The following is a 19,991-nucleotide window of genomic DNA, read 5'->3' as shown; positions in this document are numbered from 1 at the left end:
GGGGCTCACAGCCCTGTTCCCCAGGTAGAGGAGAACCATCAGAGGTCAATGTGGCTGCAGGTTTTGGGCTAGGATTTAAAAATTTAGCAGGGTTGTCTTTCAAGACTAGAAAAATGCACACAATTTAGGTGCTGAGCAGACCTCTGGAGCTAGAAAAACATTTTTTTCCTTATTATTTCAACCCTATTCCTGAAACCTTTTTTCAATGGGTATTAAATACAGCGTGGGCATTTTTAAGATCCTGTCATTTTGGTGAATCATACAACAACTCAGAAATTATTCATCATAACTTTGAAAACCGTTACTCTGGCATCAGCCTGGTTTCACTGATTAAAAAAAAAAAAAAAAAGAAACAAAAAACCAAACAAAAGCAGCATCAAAACTTTTATAAAATGCTGCCTGCGTATGACAAATAGTGAAGTCTGCCAGGGAAGCTGTATTTTCCCTGAAAAGGATGATAAAACTAGAGGCAAATAGTGGGAGGAAATTATGAAGTAACCTATTGGTCCTGCAGCAGCTCTGTGGCACAACATGTGACAGTCTGCAAAGTCCTGGCGCCTCTTTCTGGAAAATTGGATGGGTTGTTATAACTTCATGTGGCAATGAATGAATGAACTATTGTGGAATTGGTCATTGCAGGCATAACAGGAAAAAAAAAACCCTTTTCATGTCAGATTTTCTGAGACGGAAAATGTGGATGAAGCAACGGTTCCTTGACTGCAGTTAAGGAACACAGTCATGTTTAATAACAGAGGGAAGGTTATCTCAAATTGTATGCTTGAGCACCAGTGTATGTGGCAAGGAAAGGATGTAGCTCATGTCGGCTGCAGAGCTTTCTGTCCTGTTGTAAATGCTTACATCAAAAGGTGGCCTTGAACCTATTTCTCATCACCTTAATCCTCTATGATATGAGGTTATGGGGTTTTTTTTTAATCTCTGGCAATAGTGAGATTTATTTCAGTTGCACAGAGTTGGAGTGCTAGTGTTGCAGAGCAATAAACCATTGTAGTAGTTGCAAACCTCCCTTGCTGAGGCAGGCATAGCATTGGTTTTCCCTGGAGGAAGCCACCAGGGAAATTCAGCCTGACTCATGTGTGCTAATCTCTCACAGCCTTCCTGCCTTGCCCCCTTTCTCCTTTCTGTTATTTACACTGTGGAGGTAGGTCAGGCTTCATTCTCAGGCAGTTGATTTAGTGCTGAGAGGACTACAGTTCCACAGGAATTATCTTCTTCAACATCACCAGCATTACGAGCAGGCTGTACCTACAGCTGCCAAGGTCAAACTTCTCCTGGTGTAGATTTCAACACTGGGTTAATTGCAGTAGCAGAACACGACTCCTGTTAGGAATAAATTGATGGATTTCAGTAGGATTTCCATCACCTGTGTCAATTGAAATTTCATGTTCAACTAGTTAAAAGGGACGGTTGAGCAAGACAGACAAGATAAATGAAAAAACTTAGTTCATTAATAGTATTCCACCAAACCAGTGTTATTCTGGCATCACATTATTGCTATGCCACAGTCTGAGTTGTCTGTAACCTGAATTTCTGCATTGCTTGCTTCACTCTTTTAACAGCCACAGTTGTTATTTGCAAAAAGAAAATAATATTGGTCTCTCTGTTGCTACTGACAGATTGTTGTCAATAACTTTGCTGCCTGCAGCAAGGGAAAGAGGCTCTGTGCAGCTTTTACAGCAGCTTTTAATTGTGGTGCACCCCTGGGCTTGTGTCCTGGTGGAGAGGGGGCAGAATTGTGTAATCAAGGGTCTTTAGGTAGGCAACAAATCCCCCCCAGCCCAACAAACAAACAAAAAATACTAACAAAAAGCATGAAGGAGGTAGGGATACCTGGGAACAGCTTGGGATATCTTAAGATATGCCTTGGGTGGAAATCTTGTCACTCTGTGGAGTTATTGTCCATTTCCTGTGACTGCATGGGGAATCAAGGGACCCCATCTGCATAAACTTAAAAGCCTTGATATAGATAATTAAGTGATATGCTGAATAGGCTGACCCAAATAATACGTGAAACTCCAAATTCTGAACAGCTCTTGGTGTTTGTCTTCTCCTTGTGTGGCTTCCTTTAAAACATGCAGCCTGAAGTGCAGTGCAGGAGAAAGTGTGAAAGTGACGGGTGAGAAAGTGACAGGGAATTTATTTAGGACTGATGTTATTTGATCAAGTGGAGTGGCGTTGGAAAGAGGGAGAATATGGAGCAAAATGGTAAACAGGCAAATACCCTCTGCTGCCAATGAAACACCATGTTCTCAAACTGTAAATAAAATAGCGCTTTATTCCTACTTTAGGTCTTTATTTTGTTATGGCTAGCCTTGCTCCACAGTGCTCTCTGCTGGAATTTTGTTGTCATCTTCTGTCAAAATGACACTAATTCAGTTTATTTATTTATTTATTTATTTACAGAGTTATTTTACATGTATTGGTTAGGTAAAATTGTAGTTGTCAGTTCTTCCTAAAAATTTATTTCCACTGTGATATAATACCATCTAGCTACATATTTCCACAGCCAGTTCAATCAATGATTAGTACAAGATAAAAGCATGAAATTCCACAATGGGAAAGCATTGCAAGTTCAATCTGAATCTAGAAAATCAGGTCTTTGATAGTGAATGAGAGCAGATAACAGAACTATTTGCCTGGCTTGCCATGGCGGAAATACACAGCACTGTTTTTGAATCATAGCCACTGCAAACTGCTAATGTAATTTAAGTGGTTTGGTTTGGTTTGGTCTTTTCTGTTTTGTTTTTTAAAATCCATATATGTTGTACTTTTCTCTCTCTTGTTTCCAGCAGCAAGTTGACGATTTTTTGAATGTCTACTGTTCAGTGCCAGAGAGCATCCAGAAGGAGAATGCTTGGGAAACACAGACATACGTTCATTTCTGTGATGGCCAAGCTGTGACGCTGACACTCAAGCCAGAGCACAGGGTGGAGGATGTTTTGTCTTTGGCATGCAAGGTACTTATTTTTCATGCACAATTGCACCTTGTAAATAGCTGTGGACTTGAGAAGGAACATAGTATATCAGTGGATGCATAAATAGAGAAAACTGTGGTAAGATTATCATTATATATAATAATACAATAATGAGATAATATATAATACTAATAATACATAATGAGACAGCAACAGGGAGCTGCTTAAGGCACATTGCTGTCTTTCCTTAGTTGTGGCTTTTATATGCTGTAGCCAAGGCAGCAGGGTTGTGGAAAGGTTTTCAAAAGCGTTGCTGGAGACAGCACACGGGGTACTTCAGGAGCAGTGACAGTGTGCCAGGTAATCAGCCTTGGGCAGTCTCAGCATGTGCCCACTCTATATTGTCCTTGCAGCAAACCCGGTTGTTCTGTGCAAATTAATCACAGAGGACCAGCAGGGTTGTTGAGTTAGAGCCAGGAGATTAAGACATGTAAGATTGCTGTGACAAAGGCTATCATATAGATTTGCTTTTGAAATTACCTTTATAAGCTTTTAATTAAATACAAGCTCTATTTGTGAATTTCAAAGAGTGAGTTTGCGTGTGAAAGTCAGTGCTGGCAAATTGAGAAGGATTGCTGTAGACCACGGAACAGAAAACTGAGTCACAGGTTAAAGATAAAATAGAAATACCAGTTTTAGCTACAGACGAAACAGCAGCACCTCTGGAACACTGTAATATACCTGACATTCCTGCCTCCATGTGTCAGTGCTTGAACTCTATAACTTCATGATTCAAGACACTTAAATTGTGCTAAACAGCTTTTTGGAAAAAATAACTCTTTACCCTCAAGTTCTGTTTTCTGGCCAACTGGTAAATATATTTTATTTACTTCACAAGGGGAAAAACAGGAAAACAGGAGTCCTGTGCCAGACAAGATCCAGCTGTAGCTTTTGGCATAGGTTATGGTGAATTTCCATGTGAACTCATTGAACTGGCTTGAAGTTAATGAAGTTTGAGGCTTTAATGGAGGAAAGGGCCCAATTTAATGGCTCTTTTTACGTGCTAATATTGGGTGGAAAAAAAAAAAAAGAAAGAAAGAAAAGCTTTTAACAATCCAGAGTAAACTATAGTTTTTAAAATCAAAATAAGTGCTCTGATTGAGGCAAGTCCCAGTGCGTCTCCAGAGCATCATTAAGAAGAAATTATCTTCTTGTGGCTTCTCCTGGTGGAGAAAATATTTAATGTTTGGCTTTACTTTTTAAAACTTGGCTCTGTACCCCGTCAGGCTGAAGGGATTGTCTGATACACGACTTGGCCACCAGGTGGCATGGAAGAGCCAGAACATTTTAAAGTCCTTGGGGTGCCATGCAAGACCCCGAGAGGAGGAAATAAAATTTATAAAAGTAAAATTAAGTTGAAAAGGAAATTCCTTACCTCTCTTACTCTATCATTCCAAAATATTTGTAGTTGTAAAGCTGACTTTTTTAATTTTCATTGTCTGTATCGCATGAAAATTTAGTTTTAAATTCCTTGATTTTTTTCTTAAATGTTTTTCTGTTTTATTTTGTCTTTCTATTCTGTGTGTAAAGCTTTTCATAAGCATTCTCTAATGCTGAATACTTTCTGCTCATCTGTCCTGGTTATTTTCCTTCTTACATTTTCATTCTGCTCTGGTGAGTGTAAGGAATCTTTCTTCTTAACAGAAAATGTTTGAATGCTATGTGGATAAGGCTAAAGTTCAGAAGAGTTGTTAGGGTTTTATTTTTTTCCCCTTCATCTATGCTTTATGAAGTTTATACTCTTCTCATTTCTGTTTTCCATCTGAGGTTTTTGGATAGTGCTTATAAAACAACTTGTGCATTTGAATTCTATTTTTCAGGATACAGAACACAAGGAACTTGTAAACTTCAGCATGTAATAAAATGTTAAGTTAATTACTAGTTACTCAGTAGAGAGATTTTGTAAGCTGCCGAGATGCATTAAAGGGGTTAAATAACCCTCAGGGAGGGTGTCAGTCCTCTTCTCTTGGAAATGCTGCTTCCTTCTGTTTTGGAACTGTTGGTCTAGTAATATGCTAAAATGAAATGTTTTGTGCCACGGTCTCACCAGTATCCTGATTTTTTCAGAGCCTCCCATCAGGGGCTCAGCACTTTCAGGCTAATATCCTTTGGGAATATCCCTATTTCCCTTTGACTTCCTGTTGAGACAGGATCTTTGCTTTGACCTCATGAGGTAAAAAAAAAAATAGGGGAAACTCTGATCATAGATGAAACCCAGCAATAAAAATAAAATCTAGTAAAGGCAAATCCCTAGGGAACCTGCTTGCCATCCCATCCCCTCTCCTAACTGCCTGTACATGCACACACATTTTCTACATTAGAAGCAAAAGCTGCTGAGCAGAACCGAATCATTAGAAGTAGTTATAGAAAAAGGTGGTTGTGAATGTTAAGTTCAAAAGGACAGAAGGCTGTTGAGATATCTTTGGAAGCATATTTTAGTGCTCAGTTAATCTAATAGACAAGACATTGTGTTTATTAAAGGATTTGGGAGGATCATAAGGCAAAATTGAAATAGCACTTTAACCTTATATTTTAAGCAATGCATCTAGTTTTGTTTATACTACAAAAATAGGTAGAAAAATACTGTTTGAGATTGCTTTTGCATGATTTTAGAAGCTTGTTGTGTGTGTGTCACTTCTCTGTCTTCTAGGATTCTGGAAATAAATAATGAATTCCAAACTCCATTCTTTTTCTTCTTTAGATGAAACAGCTGGAGCCAAGACACTATGGCCTACAACTCAGAAGAGTGGTTGATGAAAATACTGAGTATTGTGCTCCTGAACCATATGAATATATAGTAGACCAGGAAAGTGTGACTCTTTTTAGATAAAGTTTTGTGATGTCTGTAGTTGCAGTTGAGTTATCACCTACAAATGTGTGAAATTTAGATCTAAAATAAGGTTTTAAAGATGTTCTGGGACTGCATTCTGTCATTTTGGTTGGCAGTTTTGAGTGTCTAGGCACTGCAAACACTTTCTTCAAGAAATGATTGAAGACGTGAATGAGGCTTTTAGTACAAAAGTAAAGTGTCAGCTTGTACTCCAGAGTGAGTTTTTGGTCTTTAACTTTAGCTCCACTAATAGCAGTGATGCTTACACAGTAACACAGTTCTCTATGAAAAGACAGCAAGTCTTGATGCAAAGAATTTTGTGCTTGTTTCTCATGCTGTATCTGGGGTTTGGTGCTTGCGTTTTCATAGTTTGATGACTTCTGCTACTCTTCTTTTCTAACAGGTGTATGATGAAATAGAAATTTGTCCATTAAATGTTTATCATGTTCATCTTACAAAGACTGAAAACATAAGTGATTATGGTAAGCTGTCAGGAATTCTTCTTTTTATTCTTCTCATTGCTTACTTTCTCTCTTTGGGACTTTTTAGTTTCTGAGAGCAGACAGAGCCATCCTTGATAGCTCAAAGTGTGAAACTGCAAAGAACTCGAGGCATCATAAGACCCAAAACTGATTTTGACCCAACTGATAAGACCCAAACTGATTGTTTTACACTGGCAAGTGCATTTCTTATGTCTTGGAAGGGTCCACTTTCTAATTTTCCTACAGTGGCCAAATAAAGCATGGGCTTGTCAGAAATATGAATGTCCTTTGTCAGGACTAATATAAGTGCTCTCAGTCAGGCACTGGTCAAGGTCTGCCTTTTTTTTTTTGGGTTTTTTTTTTTTTTTAGTGGGATCCTCTGTTGGTACAGTATACTTCGGGAAAAAAGTATACTTTGGAACTAATTCTGACAGGCTTTTTGTCCATGGGAGGTAGTTATGCCTAGGAATAATTTTGTCTATGGGAGGTAGTTGTGCCTAGGAATAATATATCCTTGCAAGGATATGTTTGCAAGGCAGCTTTATGCTGTGTTTTAGCTGCAAATCAGTTTTAAATTATTATTTTCTGGCCTTTCCCACTCATTAGTCTAGTATAGTTTGTTGCTTTTTAGTTTGGATTTCCACTTTTTGGAATTGTTTAATACACCTGTATGTCTGATGGACATTCTGCAGAGCTCTTACTGTAAAGATGGACTGTGCTGTATTATGGAAATGTCATGGAGCTGAGGTAGAAAATACTTATTTTTTACATCAGAGCATGGCATTTTCTGGGAGTTGAAAAGTCTTACTAATTTTAACAGGTCTTTCAATGACTGGGTAGCCATGTGATAATTTCTATATGCTTCATCAGTATGTTCTCATGAGAAGTATCTTCCTTCTCATGTAAAGTGTACTAAATACAGGAAATAAAAGGGAAATGTTCCCAAGAAAGTTTATTTGATTTAAACCTCTTTTACTTCAGGCTTTGCTGTCACAGCCCAAGTTGCTGAGAATGAACATCTCACCCATATCTTTGTAAGTGATGTTCTCCCTGACGGACTGGCATACAAGGAAGGTATTGTATCCTGTTTGTGTTTAAAACTGTTCTTCTATTTTTTTTTTTTTTTTTTTTGAGTCCAAAAATTTGAAGCAGCTTTAGGGATCCTGTCTCAAATATTTCTTGGCTTTTACTGCTCACAGTTTTCTTTCCTGAAGACCATGGAAAGTATGTAATAGTGGGAAAAATTGTGTATACAGAGTAACTGAATTATCCTTTCAGTGTAGTGGGGACAGTTCTTGTTCACCCTTGGAGACAGAGTCTGAGTTTAGCCATCCAACTGAGTGCTTTTGCACAGAGGAACAAACTGGAGAAAGAGTCCATCTCACACTAGGGAACTTCATGGGCTTGATCAGTTTCTATGACCCATTGCTTCCACTTTTGCTGGCAAAAGCCTTCCTTCCCAGAACAGCTTTCTGCATACATTTCTGTGAGCACCTTCCCACTGCGCTGCTCAGAAACTGTGCCTCTCTTCATCAGCATGTGTGAGAAGCACGTGGGTTCTGCTATCTGAAAAATAGCCCCAGAGATATGGAGACAGAGATCTGAATTTGCTACCTGATGGTAATATCTGCTTGGTTTTGCTGACTTTGAAAGACAGCATTTGCCACTGTTTAGGTTTATATAAAAGCTGATAAAAACCTCCATCCTTAGTTGTTGCAGTTTTGCATGAATAATTTGATCTGTGTGACTAGTGCCTTGTTCTTCACAGCTGATGAAATACGTGTTATGGTGCTGTACAGTGATGGTATCTGGTTGTGAGAGGTGCCTCCCACCCACCCAATTCTGTAGCATCTTTAAACAAAACCAACTTGTTTGCTGTACTGTGGGTAGCACCTATCAAAGTAAGCAAGCGTGAGGTCAGTCTGTGTAACTACAGCACAAATAAAGCTCCCATTGGTTCTAATGGACTTGCGGTAGGATTAGGCTATTTGAATTCAAACCAAAAAGATAAAAGGTGAGTCAGCATAAGGTTTGAGTTGTGACTCTTTTTATATTATATTACCTATTTTTTTTTCTTTCTTTGCTTTCACATGCTGCCAGGGCTCCGAGTAGGCAATGAAATCCTGAGCATAAATGGAGAGGCTGTGTCTGGTCTTGATCTCAGGCAGATGGAGTTACTGTTTTCAGAGAGAAGTGTAATGCTTACAGTGAGAACGAGCCATTGTGATACCCAGCAACCCTTATGTGTATCCTGGTCAGATGGTGACATTTCCAGGGATCCAAAGAGTTTGTTGCCCCCTCCAAACCAGTCACAGCTCCTGGAAGAGTTTCTAGATAACTTCAAAAAGAACACAGCAAATGGTAAGAAATTGACAATAATTCTATTACTTCCAACTCACTTCAAATATCACTGTTTTTTAAAAGTCAGTCATGATTAAAATTGTGTGCTTGCCTTAAAAACACAAGTACAAAGTGTTTAAGTTCCATTGGTGCTCAATATCTATCTATTATTATTTTTAGGGAGCAGAAGTGGAACAGAATATGATTATGTCTGCAGGGAAATGATAATATTTTAATCTGTTTGTCTTTACCATCCAGTATTATCAAGTGTTCTCTTAACTGTTCTTTGTCATCTTGAGTATCTCCAACATACCCATTTCCCAGGCATCAGTGCTTGAAATGATGTGATGGCTTTCAGAAGCAGAGTATTGTTCTGTGTTTGACATGCTTTCTGTGTGGCAAAGTACCACTTACATTAAGGGTATCTTCAATGCAGTAGTCATCGTCACCTCAGAAAGGAGTCATTGAGCTCTGCTCCCATCCGGTGATATTCCGCTCCTGTTGGGTACAGTGGCCATTGTGTAGAATAAAGCCTATGAAACTGGGTGGAGGATGAATCCAAACAGTGCTGTGGCAGGGTGAGATCCTGGTGGGTTGCCATGTGAGGAGCACCAGGCAGGGAAGATGCCTATGTGGTAAGGAATGCTTCTTGGATGACATCACAACCCCCCAGCCCCAAGGAGGTGCCAGTGCCCACTGCTGGGTTGCCTTTTCAGCTGGAAATAGGAGGTGGCACATAGAGGGGTTCTGCCACTGTGGGTGGAGGCGAGCCGTGGACTCCCTTCCCTTCCTTGATCTGATGTTACTTCACTGGAGAACCATATCTTGTGATACCAGAACACTTGTGAATGTCTGTCTGAAATAGAAAGTACGTGGGGCTTTGCTCCCCTTTCTTCCCACGCCTTGACTATTTTTCAAACAAGGTAGAAGCAAATTTAATGAGATTTTCAGTGTAAAAGGTGCAGTTTCGTCGCTATGACTCTGGAGGGTGCTAGTAAAATTCTGCAGGAAAGCTAGCTAGGATGCAGTGCTGTGTGAAGGGAGCAGCAAGAGATACAAAAAGAGCTTGCTGATTTTTTTGCATATAATTATGATGGCGAATGTTTTCTGATTGGAATTTTTTTCGTAATTAAAAATGGGAGAAGAGAAAGAATCACATAGGAGAAGTTGTTAGAGTGGATTTAATTATAAAGCAATTTTATTAGGTCATCTTTTGAAATTAAAAGAAATCTGAACACGAGATTTGTGATTCAGTAAGTAGCATCTCTCTCAGGGGCCTTATTTCAATTTAAAATGCCATTAAATTGACTAGTGGCACATAAAAGTTAGTGTCATAAACCAAAAATTATGATAGAGCTAATTAATTACATAATTATATCAGGGCTATCATCAAGCTTGTTGGCTTCATATCATAGGCCAGCATTACCTCGAGTATTCAGTGTAATAAATGTATGTGTCCATTCACTAGATTCCTCATTCCTCAGGGATAAATTTGCAACCTGTGCAAATATTCCATTATAATAGGAAATTACTGTAGTATGTATTACACTTTAAGCACTAGTGGATAAAGGGACACAGTATATTTGCTTTTCTGCTTAAAAGCAGTTCAGGAAGATTTATTTTATTCTGAAAGGGAACAAATAGTTCTAAATTAAGCTTTGTGAGAAGAACTTTTATGTTAATTGAATTCAGTGCTTAGTGTCTGATTACCTGATCAGTTCAAATGGAAACAGAAGAAAATGGCATTACTTTGAATTAATAGATAATCATAAAGAGTTTAACTGTTCTGTGTCCTGTTACTCAGGAATTGAATAAGATTTTAGATTAGTGGAGCGGATATTTAATGATCCAAGCAAGGATTTGGAGGCCAAGGACTCTTAAATTCATATCTTTAGGAAATTCATAGAATCATTAAGGTTGAAAAGACCTTAAAGGTCATCGAGTCCAGTGTTTGACCAAATGCTGCCATGCCAACCAAACCACAGCACTCAGTGCCACATCCAGCTGTTCGCTGAACACTTCTGGGGATGGTGACTCCACTATATCCCTGTGCATCCCATTCCAAAGCTTAACCAACTGCCTTTTCAGTGGAGAAATACTTCCTGATGTCCAACCTGAACATTCCCTCATGCAGCTTGAGGCCACTTCCTCTTGTCCTGTTACTTGCTCTCTGGGAGAAGAGGACAACCCCCATCTGGCTACACCCTCCTTTCAGGGAGTTGTAGACAACAACAAAGTCTTCTCTGGGCCTTATTTTCTCCAGGCTAAACACCCCCAGCTCCCTCAGACATTCCTCATATGACTCACTCTCCATACCCTTCCCCAGCTCTGTTGCCCTTCTCTGGACGTGCTCCAGCCCCTCAATGTCCTTCTGTAGTGAGGGGCCCAGAACTGGACACGGCACTCGAGGTGCAGCCTCACCAATGCCGAGAACAGGGGGACAATCCCTGCCCTGCTCCTGCTGGCCACACTATTGCTGATCCAGGCCAGGATTCCATTGGCCACCTGGGCACAGCTGGCTCATGCTCAGCTGCTGTTGACTAGCACTCCCATGTCCTTTTTCCCTGGGCCACTTTCCAGCCACTCTTCCCCAGCCTGTAGTGCTGCCTGGGGTTGTTGTGACCCAAGCGCAGAACCTGGCACTTGGCCTTGTTGGACGTCGTACCATGGGCCTCAGCCCACTGATCCAGAGATTCCCCTGCAGAGTCTTCCTGCCCTCCAGCAGATCAACACTCCAACCCAATTTGGTGTCTCCTGAAAACTGACTGAGGGGCATTTCATCCCCTTGCGCAGATCATTGATAATATATTAAACAGGACTGGCCCCAGCACTGAGCCCACAGTAACACCACCCATGACTGGCCTACAACTGGATGTAACTCCATTCACCACCACTGTTTGGGCCCAGCTTTCCAGCCATCTACCCAGTGAAGAGTGTACTTGTCCAAGCCATGGGCTGGTAGTTCCTCCAGGAGAATTCTGTGGGAGACCATATCAAAGGCTTTACTGAAAGCTAGGTTGGCTATGTCCACAGCCTTTCCCTCATCCACTGGTTGGGTCACCTTGTCATAAAAGGAGGTCAGGTTGTTCAAGCAGGATATGGCTTTCCTAAACCTGTGTTAGCTCTCCTAAACCATGCTTTTCCTAAACCTGTCTCCTGGTTGTCCTGTTTAATACTGTTCTGTCTGCTTGGGTAGAGTTGAGTGAGTCACTCTTAAGACTACAGTTTTAAAAAATAATTTCTAACATTTGCTTGTCCATATTGAGTCTGTTCTTCTGAAGTAGCACATTTGAAAGTCAGTTAGTGCTGGAAGAGGGGACATTTTTAAAAGAATCAAGCTCAATTTGGCTGAAGGTACATATCAGGAGTTAAAAAACCTCAATGCTTCTGCTGTTGCCTCCCTGTTTTTAGAAATTAACCCTGTCTTTCTAGAGTGCTATGAGGATTAATGAGCTAAAATTAACAAAGTGCTTAGAAAATGGAAATTTTCAGCACTGAGTCACACAGTAATGCCCTGCCTAGTGGTTGGTGATGACCACCATTCAAAAGCAAACCAGAACTTCCTTAAAATCACTGTCTTCATATAACTTGGACAGTAATAGTTTGTGTGCATTTGTTTACAGTTTTGTAACTATTTGTCATAACTCTGATGAATGCCTTTTCCTATGTATTCTGCTGCATTGAGGATACCAAATTATACGTCGTGGCAAACCATGGTAGCTTTTACTGTACAGCAGGGAAGTGATTGACTTTCTCCAAAGCCACTAATTCTGCCACTCCTGAAAATTATTCCCAGGGAATTTTTGGTGAGAGTGATTCATTTTCTCCAAGAGGTTGTTATACCCTTGTAGCTGTATTTTGGAACTGCTGTGGTTGTATCATTTGATCTCCCACATGGCACCACTATGTTCCTGCTGCTTAGCTGCTTGGCGAGTAATAAGCTTATCCTGGAAAAGAAATGAGATTAAATACTTGTAAAAAATGCACTCATAAATGTGGAGTAACTAAATTTGCTCCAAGCCCCAGTGCCTAGAAACTTAAAGAAATATTTATGTAGAATTAAAAAATGAAGAAATTGGAATTAAGTTCTTACAGCTGCAGAGCAAAAAAAAAACAAAAGACAAAAGTGCCTCATTTTGGGATGGCATGGATATTTGAGGAAAAAAACAACAGAGAAGGCACAAGAATTGAAAACTATATTTAGAGCAATGCTGTGTGGGTCTATGGTATATCTATAGATATACCATATCTATGGTAAGAGGCAGGAGGTAGCATTAGTAGGTGTGAAAATTGATTGCAGAATGTTAGTTACTGTCAGAGTTGAGCAATTTTTCTTTTTCTTCACCAAGTGTGATTTTGCCAAAAAAAGCTGTCATTTTTGGTTAGCTGACACTGTTAAAATCAACTCTAATTTGTAAATAGATCTCTGTGATTAAAAAAAAAAAAAAAAAAAAGGTGGTGGATGGCAGGTTGGAAATGCTTTAACAAGTTTCCATGATGGAACACTTTCATCTCTGAGGATTAGAAAGTTAAATGGGAAAGAAACCACTTAAAAAAAAAAAAAAAAGAAAGAAGAAAATCAAAAAGTAAAAAATAAATGGGCATATTGTTCCTCTGCTCTGTGTTGTATTCCTCACCTGAAGGGTAGGGTGCTTACCTTCTGTGCAGGGTCTGGGCTCCTGTCTGGCCTGTCTTTCTGGAAGCGACAGTGAAGAAGCCTTGGGTGCAGCTGACAAGGAGGAGGTTTGCTCCTCCTCCTCTTCCTCTAGCCCCATAGCACTCCTCCCACCCCTGAGCTGGCAGCAGCACTTGCTGCAGCCCCTGCAGCTAATCAAGGAGAAATCTTTCTACCCAGCCCCCGTACACTCAGGGAGTTGAACTGATGGGTGCAGAGTTCTGACAAGGGCCAGAGCCAGGTAAGGAGGAGGAGGAGGAGGAGGAGCGGGGAGCAGGCAGGTGCCAGGGGAGAGCTGGTTGCAAGGAGAGCTACTCTCAGAGGTACAAAGATCTCCTTCAGTTGAGCTGCCCAGAGAACACTGCTCTAGCCACTTTGGAGCAAGCGTTTTGCCCTCTGCTTTCCTTCCTCTTGCACTAATGCCTGGGCAGCAGTGTAGTCTGGGACATGCTGGTTTGAGTCACTCCTGCTGAAGCTGTTTTGTGCTGTATAAGGCACAGCTGGAGTCAGGGAGGGAGAGAGTCAGGCTTCGTGCTTTTTGACAAATGGCTGGGCTGTGTGCCGGAGAGGAGCAATTACATTTTAGCTCCTGATCTGCTAAACATTGAGATATTTTTGCAAAGTGTCAGTGCTTCAGGAGGAGGATCAGTGGCTTGAATCCTCACATGGAAAGTGGCTCTTCTGTTTACCAAGACATGTGCAGCATCTGATTTTAATCTTGGTAAGCACCCACAAGAGCAAAGCACATCAGTTGGCCACAAGTTTAATTTTTATATGAATGAATTACTAAAATTTTTATATGACTGAATTACCTTAATAATAACAACTGATTTGGATTGGATTCCAAGGAAGGAGATCTCCTACAGCACAACAAAGAGAATTTATATATTGAAACAGCATCTGGGCAAAAAAACAGGACCTGATTTGGGCAGAAGTAAAAGTAGAAGTAATTTTAGAAATGCTTTTCAGTTTAAGTTTTAGTTTTACTTTAGTTTATGAAATGCTTTCAGCAATACATTAAAGACATTTACAAAAAACTATGGGCAAACAGCAAGAAGCAGAGTGAACTCAGCCAGTGGTCCAGGCACAGCCCCCAGCTGTGGGAGCTAGAAGCCACCTTAGTGACAACATCCTCCCAACTTTATTGCTTTTCTTGAGAAGGACACGCAGGTCTTTCTGATATTCAGGGTAGGTTGGGGCTGAAAGAAGATGTACAGGGTGCTATGTGGAAAGGTGTGCACAATGACATGCAGAGAGACAGCTGGCAGCAGAGCCAACCTCTGTCTTCCTTTTCCTCCCTCAATTCAGAGAAAGGATTTGTCTCCTCAGAAGCTGGGTCCATTGGAGCACTTGTTGCCTACTGCATATTTTGCAATACAACTGTTTCCCAAGAGTGGCAGTTTAATGAGCTCTCGCTGTCACTTGACAAACTGTCCCGTTGGCTTTCTGCTAGATGTGTGTGCACCAAATTAAAAATTTGCTTATGCTATAAAATGCTCTTTGTTGTTCTTTCCTACTGAAAGAGCATTTTGTTCTGCTTTGCTAAAAGCTGCTATGATTTAATCCCTATGAAGTCAGTGGGCCAAATTGTTGGGGTTTTTTTTTCCTGGTGTAAAATTCATTAAACCCTGTATAGCTGCACCTTCTGGCTCAGTGATATGTAGGCATAAATCATCATATTCCCCTTCCTACTGAATTCTGTAGAGTGACAATATGGATAGCAGGGAGGTTTATTAATTATGATAAAGTTAGAGACATCCACATATAAACTAGTGCCGTAGGCACGATTTAAAACACATCAAACAGCAGAAGTTCTGTGTTTCACAGAGGTAAGGTAGATTGAGTAATGATAAAAACTGTCTAAGCTAGCCACAAACTCTTGCTAAACTATTAAGTAAGTAGCTTTTCCTCTCCTTTTTCCTTTCTGTTTTCATTACTTTTGTGCCTATAAATCTGAGATGGAGAAGAAAATGTACTGCTGAGGTGGTATACTTGGAACCTGAGCAGGGCTAGCTCCATTTGCTTTCTAGCTCTCCTCAGTGCAAGTGACCTCTGAGGGCAGCCAAAGCCTCCCATGTGAGCAATCCTGCAGGAGCAGCAAAAACAAGGAGAAGGACCCCTGACAGCACCCCTTCATATCCAGCAGATGTAGCCTGGAAGAACTAATGGCAGCAGTGGGTTGCAGCCTTTGCTGACTTAGAGAGGATGGTGGTGTAGAGGACCCAGCTTGAGCTCTGCAGGCACACAGTTGAACTGGAATGGAAGGGCGATGCATTAGCTGTGGCTAACACTGGCCTCCAGTGAGACTGTATGGAAGAAGGCATTTGTTAGGCACTTAGGAAACAGACACATTTAGGTAATAGTCTGAGAAGCCGGTGTGAAGTGTTAAACTTCAAACCTAAAAAGCTGAACAGCTGCCCAACCAGCAGATACTTGGGCAGAGAAAGTTTAGAATGTTAAATAACCGTATAGAAACAAACCACTGAGATGCAGGGGCTAATCAGGCACTGCTACAAAAGTGCAGGCAGCTATTTCCTATTGTGTTGCTAATTTGTATCTCCTGTCGATTGTTGAATTAGCTAATGAGTCAAATGACTTTGCCTCACCGTGAGCTGTTAATGGACAAAAGAATCTAAAGGACTATGCTCCAGCATCAAAATGGATGTTGCTGTAGATATTTAGAAAAAAAAGAAATATAAGAGAGCATAAAGCAGCCTATAGAAAGTCAAACTTGTACAAGTAGGTGGTTGATTGGAGTGATGCCACTGTTCAGCATGACACCCAAAATGTCTTAAGAAAGCTGTACGATACAAGAATATTTGCGTGAATATGCTGCCTTTTTCTATACTTGAAAATGTGTAATGTTAAAAGAAGTGTCACTTTTCTCACTGAAGGGTGGAAACAAAGGAGAAAGACTTGTCCTGCTTGATCATTTCAGATCCTAGCCAGAAGTAGGAATTTCTCTTTTGTCTAGGCAGTATCACATATGCAAATAGAAGCAGCCAGGTTGCATTGTACATTGGGAAGCATGTAAAGCACCTTCTGATGTTTCATAGTTTGCTCCCTGAAGCCAAAACATATGGATGAAAGGGGCCATGAGGGGAATCTTCTTGGCTGGTCTGTAATTGCATGTCTTGTTTGGTAACAATTACTCCAGTTAGTGACAGGCTTCTAGTAATTCTGTGTTTAAGAATCCTGTCTAGGAAGTCTGATGTTATGACAGCTGTATGCTAATTTTCTTTCCAGATTTTAACATATGGAAAGGATTCCTGAATGAGTTTCCTGCTACGCCAAGAAGTCAGTTGTTACAGCCTAACCTGATAGTATACCTTCTAGCTAGTCTCAAGTTACAAAACATCCAGACCACCAAAAAAAAATTATAAAAGCCAAAATATCTTACAGAGATTTAATAATTTCTGAATTACTGAATACAGCTAGTTTTATTTGTGTTTTTCTAACGTTTGGTTTTCTAGAGACTGAAGTTACTGGTACTAGTAGATTCAAGTCACAATAATACAGCAATAAGAATTTGACCTAGTTGTTATCTGAAGTTAGTTCAAAGGTTTTCAGAAGAACTTGAAAATTTCCTAGGCAAAAAGTGGAAGGTGGTTTTGAATTGATAATAAATTTAGTGTTTCACTATCTTTTAAACTGTTGGTTAAAGCAGCATGAAAGCTGTAAACCACTGTACAGTTAGTAACCACAGTTACTGCCTTCAAATACATTTGGATTTACTCCAGCATTAGAGTGAACACTGTGAGTACCAAATGTGGGGAAAAAATGGACTGGCACTGTGTAATAGTTAAAAACTTACACAGATTCCATTAATTGAGCCAACATGAACACTCAATTAATTGGAGATTACTGAGAATCTTCACTTGGGGTCCATGGTACCTTAGTCTCTTGCCCAAATCCATAGAGAACCTCAATGAAGACAAAAAAGAGAACCAAATTGCTTTGGCTTTCAGCTTGAAGTGGTAGAGAATATGGTGGGTTTCAATAGACATTTCTTATCTGTGGCTGCAATCTACCCACCTTCTCTTAAAAATCTGTTTCCTTAATGCAGAAGTTACCTAGAGACAGTTTTCAGCCTAGAAATCAAATGTGATCATTAAAACTCCCAATGAATAAGCTCAGTGTGTAGCAGCCATTTTTCATATGTTGAGGCTTGTACTAGTAGGATGTAAGAATGCAAAAAACTGATTTGTTTTTTTATTTGCCACTATGACATGCAGAGGAAATATATGAATAATGAAATAAAGTAGGACCTTTCAGTCCACTTTTCTAGGTGGAAATTAGATCTCCACTTGTTACTCGAGCTGGACCATTCTTGTCTCATGATCTTCGAATTTTTCCTCATCTGACTTATCACCAAATTTCTAATAATCTTTCTCTGGCCAAAGATTGTTTAGAAGAAAAAAAACCACTGCTTTTATTTGAAGGCCTTGAAGAATTCTATGTCTCCAAACACCTCTTGATGTTTACCCAGACATGGCCCTTCATGATGGAAACCCTGGAGCAGAAATTCCAGCATCCTCTTGTATCACGCTTCACTAAACTTACCTAGGTGTATCCCCAAAACTTCATCTTCTAGACCCTCCTCACTTGTACTAGCAATTTTTTCAATGCAAATGGCCATTGTGGGCAGTTACTGAATCTTCCATGGAGTCTTCCATGTATCCAATGTATCAGTAGGGTTATCTAAAGCCTGCTTAACAAGCAGAGGATTAGACATGCTGAGTCTGGAAATTCCTTCCCATTCTGGGTTTATCTATCACCAGCATAGTACAAATATTACACAAATACATACATACATAATACAGCTACACAGGTTAAAATAGCTAGAAGCCTCTAGCTATTTTTAGCTTGAAAAAAAATAGGATCCACAACTGTAAAGGATTGCAGGAGGTCCAGACTGTCCACTAGGAAAGAATGTATTCAATATTTTCAGTAATTCCCAAGTGTTCTAGAAACCACCAATAAAACACAACACAACTGATCTTCAGCATGTAGGATATTCTCCCACTCCTTATTACAGAGAGTTTCCATAATCCGCTGTATGGTTTATCTAGAAATGAGATATTACATTTGGGTAATAAATTTAAGCCAGGTGTATGGAAGGCTGCATTTTTCATTGTTGTGTAAATTCCCCAGACTGATCAGTTAATTATAAGCCTACAGTTATCATATTCTTTTAGCCAATGTTATTATCAAGAGAAAAGTAAACTTCCAAGAGAAGATAACAAGTATTTCCAAAATCCCTGGTGCAAACAATACCAAAGTCTGAGCCAACTCTCAGAAAGGAATAAAGCTTTGGTGGTCTTCATGCCTTCAGACTTACTGAAAAACAGGGAGTGGTAGGTGAACCATTCCAGCACTGCCTGGAGAAGATAAATATCAGTATAATGAGCTCTAAAAATGCTCCCTCAGAGACCACCACTTATAACTTCAGTTAAACAGTTCAGCCTGGCAGGTAGTATGCATATGCTTATTTCTTTTGGTTTTATACAACCCAATATAATTCAGGTTTTCAACAGTATATTTACTCTTTTGTAATGAAGTTGAAAAAATAGGTCTGTAAGCATTCCTTCTGTATCCTTTTCCTTTCTGAAAAACTTCAAGAAATGTCTTTCGAAAAGTAACAGTTGATCCAAAGGAATTTATTGAATTGCTTTCAAAAGACATTCTCACAATCTCTGTTAGAGAAGGCATCCAAGTTTCACCACAGAGATGAAGGGTTCTGGGTTCACTAGTTCAGCTGTGAATAACTTGTATGTCTTCTTTTGCGAGGGTAAGTCTTTTCAGTTCTTTGGCTCGTGTTATTCCCTGAGATCAGCATGGAAGGGATACCCACCAGTTTATATACATGACAGAGCCCACACAATCTCTACAGCCCTTTAGATTTTTCTCTAGGTTACAAAGAACACAATAACTGTGATCAGGAAGAAGAAAAGCAATGGAAGATTCCATGGAAGATTCATTAACTGCCCACAATGGCCATTTGCATTGAAAAAATTGCTAGTACAAGTGAGGAGGGTCTAGAAGATGAAGTTTTGGGGATACACCTAGGTAAGTTTAGTGAAGTTGTGATACAAGAGGACACTGGAATTTCTGCTCCAGGGTTTCCATCATGAAGGGCCATGTCTGGGTAAACATCAAGAGGTGTTTGGAGACAGAATTCTTCAAGGCCTTCAAATAAAAGCAGTTTTTTTTCTTCTAAACAATCTTTGGCCAGAGAAAGATTATTAGAATTTTGGTGATAAGCCAGATGAGGAAAAATTCAAAGATTATCCTGGTCCATTTTGAAACAGATTGTTTGCAATCTTTGTGCCTAGCTAAGTTTGTTCTAGAAATTTATTTGTGTGATGGTTGAAAACCAGTCTTCTAATTGCCAGCATAGACATATTCCGGGCCAGTGGAATGACTGATCAGTATCTGAGTATCTGCTGGCCTTCGCCATTGCTTAAGTAGCTCTAGCTCACAGCTGTATGTTGTCAACCTGTTCTCCACACTTCCACATTATTCTTTCATGTTTCCAACTCATGAGTCCCAGCTTATAGAAGCAATGGTTCTTACAGGTCCCTGAAACTATCTTCCATGTGATTTCATTCTAGGACTGTGCCTTCATCTTCAAGGTCATCCACATCTCCTTTATGCATCTCCAGTCGTGC

At 39.9% G+C, this 19,991-nt stretch overlaps 1 protein-coding gene across 2 annotated transcripts in view; it reads left to right on the top strand.

The window, feature by feature from the left end:
* TIAM2 (TIAM Rac1 associated GEF 2) overlaps nucleotides 1-19,991 on the top strand; it is a 165,919-nt gene that overhangs the window by 107,759 nt on the left and 38,169 nt on the right. The window contains exons 11-15 of one of the 2 annotated variants that reach the window (XM_053937337.1): nucleotides 2,811-2,975; nucleotides 5,695-5,805; nucleotides 6,227-6,305; nucleotides 7,287-7,379; nucleotides 8,406-8,666. In XM_053937337.1, coding sequence (XP_053793312.1) covers nucleotides 2,811-2,975; nucleotides 5,695-5,805; nucleotides 6,227-6,305; nucleotides 7,287-7,379; nucleotides 8,406-8,666 — 709 coding nt within the window. Of the gene's footprint in view, nucleotides 1-2,810; nucleotides 2,976-5,694; nucleotides 5,806-6,226; nucleotides 6,306-7,286; nucleotides 7,380-8,405; nucleotides 8,667-13,205; nucleotides 13,562-19,991 lie in introns of those variants that run through there. The other variant, XM_053937335.1, reaches the window with a different exon arrangement.

The sequence above is a fragment of the Vidua chalybeata genome, chromosome 3 (assembly GCF_026979565.1).
Source record: "Vidua chalybeata isolate OUT-0048 chromosome 3, bVidCha1 merged haplotype, whole genome shotgun sequence".
NCBI classification, from domain to species: Eukaryota; Metazoa; Chordata; class Aves; order Passeriformes; family Viduidae; genus Vidua; species Vidua chalybeata.
Note: the sequence above shows the minus strand (reverse complement) of the source record. Positions and strands in the feature narration are given on the sequence as shown.